The 4,490-nt window shown below is 40.4% G+C and overlaps 1 protein-coding gene across 1 annotated transcript; it reads left to right on the plus strand.

Moving 5' to 3' along the window:
• Positions 1-4,490, plus strand: LOC105168278 (protein NSP-INTERACTING KINASE 3). The gene is made up of 12 exons (XM_020696171.1): positions 1-324; positions 441-829; positions 1,187-1,319; positions 1,429-1,500; positions 1,659-1,802; positions 1,905-1,976; positions 2,091-2,150; positions 2,238-2,335; positions 2,428-2,571; positions 2,877-3,218; positions 3,300-3,691; positions 3,977-4,490. Exons 2-12 carry the CDS (start codon positions 727-729, stop codon positions 4,292-4,294), a joined length of 1,878 nt encoding a protein of 625 aa, XP_020551830.1. The 5' UTR covers positions 1-324; positions 441-726; the 3' UTR covers positions 4,295-4,490.

Consider the following 4,490-nt stretch of genomic DNA (forward strand, 5'->3'; position numbering starts at 1 on the left):
TCATTTGAATTTACACTGTCCACATCTGTATCTGTGAGGTCTTGGCCTTTTGTTTTGGACTTTTTGTAGCATGTTTGTATCTTTCTGGTGAAAAAATGCCCTCTTGACATGTGTGAATTATAGCTAAGATAGGGAGTGGGGAGTGTGTGTGAGTGCAAATCTTGAGAGGAATAGGATTTGCTGTGGAGAATAACACGGTTTGAAAGAAATAACAGAGATTAATTTTGCAAAGGGGCAAACAGAATTTTGTGGGGATCAGTTAAAACAAACATAGAATTCACGCATTAACACCATTCCCAGATCTCAAGGCTCTCAGAATTTCAGGTCTAGTCTTTGTTCTTCCTCTCAACACCTCATTTTCTTGGTTTGGTGTTCAATTAGTGCAAAGCTCTTGCTTTCTTTTGTTCAAGAAAGCAACTTTATCATCTGGGCTCTTGCAGCTTTTTGTTGAGGCGAAGTTGGTGGATTATTGGAGCTTTAGGGGGGAACTTGATGTTGTTTTGAGGATAGAGGTTGCTCTCAGGTTGGTGAAGAAGAGCAGCCTTTTTGTATGGTAATGGTGGATTTGCTTTAAGTGGTTCTGATTCTGGGCCACTGTTTGGATAACTGTAAAGTAACGTGTGGAGGCTGTGAAGTAATGGGAAAATGGATTGTCCTCTGAAGGCAATGAAAATTGTCAAGAAGTGGTGGTGGTGAAATCAAAGGAGTGAGTTCTATTATCAGAGTATGGAAAGAGGGAAGTTTCTGTTCTGGAAAGTGGGATTGCTGGTTTTGGCAATGGTGGAGTGTTCTTATTCAACTCTATCTCCTTCCGGTGTGAATTATGAAGGTAAAGTTTCCTTCTTTTCTCAATTTTTATTCGTTTGCATATCACAAAAGGTAAAAAGCTTGTTATTCTTTGTTTGAGTATTTTATATAATTGATTCTATACTTGGGAATTTTCTTTTTTTGTATTGCAGCCCATGTCCTTACTGTTCTTGATTCAGATTTCTATTTTTGATCAGATCATGTTCAGTTGGTCCAAGAATATGGTTGCTTTTTCTTAAGTATTCTATAGAAAAGGAACTCCATTATAATTCACACTGGCCTTCGATATGTTGTTTGTTTCTTTCTACCTTTGTTCACCTGAAAATGGAACGCATAGAAAATTTTGACAACTCATTTCTTCCTCTTTAACTCTCTGCAGTCGTTGCATTAATCGCGATAAAGAATGACTTACGTGATCCTTATAATGTCCTGGAGAATTGGGATGCTAATTCTGTGGATCCTTGTAGTTGGAGAATGGTTACTTGTTCTCAGGATGGTTATGTGTCTGCCCTGTGAGTTGCTCATCACTACACCTATGGCTGAAAATTGAGAAACTTCTTTATTACATGAACAATTCTTGCTTGTTGCTGATGTTTGATGGTAATTTTGTTTTGTTACCAGAGGGCTGCCTAGCCTGAGTTTGTCTGGGACCTTATCACCAGGAATAGGGAACCTCACTAACTTGCAGTCTGTGTAAGTTGTTTAGTTTGGCTAAATTGTTTGCTTGCTGAAAGTTAATCGATTTATCGATTTTTGGAGTTCGAGGCTGGTTATTTCTGGCAGAATTCATGAGGTTATGGCCAAGTCGAAAGTAGCAAAGGTGTTCTTAATGTTTCCCCATGGCTCTGTAGGTTGCTGCAGAACAATGAGATTATGGGTGCTATTCCTCCTGTAATCGGGAAGTTAGAAAAGCTTCAGACGCTTGATCTCTCCAACAACAAGCTTACTGGTGATATACCCGATTCTCTGGGGGATCTGAAAAACTTGAATTATCTGTGAGTTTGAAACTTCTGCCACAATTAAATTGCGAAACGTTATTCACTTTGATTATCCTTTAGACTGACTCAAAATATTCGCTATTTCTTTGAGCAAGACAGGCGGCTTAACAACAACAGCCTTACGGGGCCTATTCCCGACTCTCTCACCAAAGTTGAGAGCCTTACACTCGTGTACGACGCCCCATGTTTCTCACATTGATTCTCAAATTAATTTGGTATGAGAAGGACTTTAGTCCTTCTTTTGGTCAAAGGTTTAAGACTTACAGGTTATATGAATTGTTGCAGGGACCTTTCTTTCAATAACCTGAGTGGTTCCTTACCAAAAGTTTCTGCTAGAACATTCAAGTGAGTTGTCTTCTTGTGTGTACTAATAAGTCTTTGCATTATACTTGTTTTGCTTATTCGCTCTTGTTGTTCCAACTGGGCTTTCAGAATCATCGGAAATCCTCTAATTTGCGGACAGAATTCTCAAAACAATTGTTCTGTTGTCTATCCGGAGCCGTTGTCCTTCCCACCAGATGCTGTTAAAGGCAAGTATCATTTGTATTCCCAGCAGGCCTCAACTTGTGAAACTATTGAATTTTGAGTACAACCGTTCGTCTTACATTTATTTGCTTTGCAGATCCATCAGATTCCGGAGCAAAACATCATGTCGCCATTGCTTTTGGGGCTAGCTTCGGTGGGGCGTTTTCAATCATTATAGTTGTTGGCTTGCTTGTTTGGTGGAGATACAGGCGCAATCAGCAGATTTTCTTTGATGTTAATGGTAAGTTTAAATTCTACATTTCCAATATTTTTGAACAGAATTTTGACTTTGTGAAATTAGATGTCTGATGTTCATCAGATTATTGTATTCATAATAATGAAGAATAGTATAAATAACTGAGGCCTGGTGTCGAGAGTTTTATATTTGCTCGAAACGTGATTCTTCTTGGCCTTTGGATTCTGCTGTATATCCAAATCTAACTTGATATCAGAAGAGTTGAAAAAGTTGCAATAACTCAAAAACTTATCCTTCTTTTAGATTTGTTTGCATTTTCCATCGTGAACACGTTGAGATTTGTTTGGCAGAGCAATATGATCCGGAGGTCCGGTTAGGTCATTTGAGAAGGTATACTTTTAAGGAACTCAGAGCTGCAACTGACCATTTCAATGCAAAGAATATACTGGGGAAGGGAGGATTCGGCGTTGTGTATAAGGGCCGGTTAAACAATGGGACAGTGGTGGCCGTCAAAAGATTAAAAGATTATAATGCGGTCGGTGGTGAAATTCAGTTCCAGACAGAAGTAGAGCTGATCAGTTTGGCCGTCCACAGAAATCTTCTCCGGCTTTGGGGCTTCTGCTCGACTGAAAACGAGCGGCTTCTCATTTATCCTTACATGTCAAATGGCAGCGTTGCATCAAGACTTAAAGGTCAGCAAATTCTTCTATATGGATATAATATACTTATAAATGTTTCTTTTAGCTACCATTATCATATGCATTTCTTTCCAGATCATATCCACGGCAGGCCAGTATTAGACTGGTCGAGGCGGAAAAGTATAGCACTGGGCACAGCAAGGGGCTTGGTGTATTTGCACGAGCAATGCGACCCCAAAATTATTCATCGTGATGTCAAAGCGGCCAACATTCTGTTGGATGAAGACTTTGAGGCTGTGGTCGGGGACTTTGGATTGGCGAAGCTCTTGGATCACCGGGATTCTCATGTTACCACAGCAGTCCGTGGCACTGTTGGCCACATTGCTCCCGAATATTTATCAACCGGTCAATCATCGGAAAAGACTGATGTCTTTGGGTTTGGTATCTTACTTCTTGAGCTAATTACAGGCCAGAAGGCAGTGGACTTTGGGCGTGGAACGAACCAAAAAGGGGTCATACTAGACTGGGTATACTTCTTTTCTTCTCCTCTCTCTCTCTCTCTCTCTCGTCTCTCTAAACGTGCACACATACACACGCGTGCACACTCACTCATCTTTATTAATCTACGGACACTTGATTGGTGTTTCGTGTGATTTCTAAAGACCCCATCGGATGTAAAACAACACAAGATCCTCAGTTCCTTGCCCACCCTCCTGCACGAACCTCTTGACACTTCCCTAAGCATCAAGTGATGACATTCGTATTCCGAACCAGTAGTCATCTAATGATACTTCACTGCAATTCTTTCTCAGGTAAAGAAGCTCCATCAAGAGGGGAAACTGAACCTTATGGTTGATAAAGACCTAAAGAACGATTTTGACAGAGTGGAGCTGGAAGAAATGGTCCAAGTCGCACTTCTTTGTACTCAATTCAATCCTTCTCATCGCCCCAAAATGTCGGAAGTCTTGAGAATGCTGGAAGGCGATGGCTTAGCTGAAAAGTGGGAGCAATCGCAAAACATTGAGACCCCAAGGTACCGATCTTTCGAACACCCTCCTCAAAGATACTCAGATTTCATAGAGGAATCATCGCTTGTAGTCGAGGCCATGGAACTCTCTGGCCCAAGATAGCATCCGTTCTTTTTTCTTCTTTCCTTCACGTTCGATCGATCGTCTCTATCGTTGAGTTGTTAAGCTTGAAGAGTATTTGCATTGACTGCTGTCTATAGTTTGTTGAATCCATGTATTTCACCTGTATAAAGAAAAAGGAAAGTTATGTAGAAGCATTCAGTTCTTTGTTCAGAGTAAATGTATTTAAATTGATTGA

The sequence above is a fragment of the Sesamum indicum genome, linkage group LG8, assembly GCF_000512975.1.
Source record: "Sesamum indicum cultivar Zhongzhi No. 13 linkage group LG8, S_indicum_v1.0, whole genome shotgun sequence".
NCBI classification, from domain to species: domain Eukaryota; kingdom Viridiplantae; phylum Streptophyta; class Magnoliopsida; order Lamiales; family Pedaliaceae; genus Sesamum; species Sesamum indicum.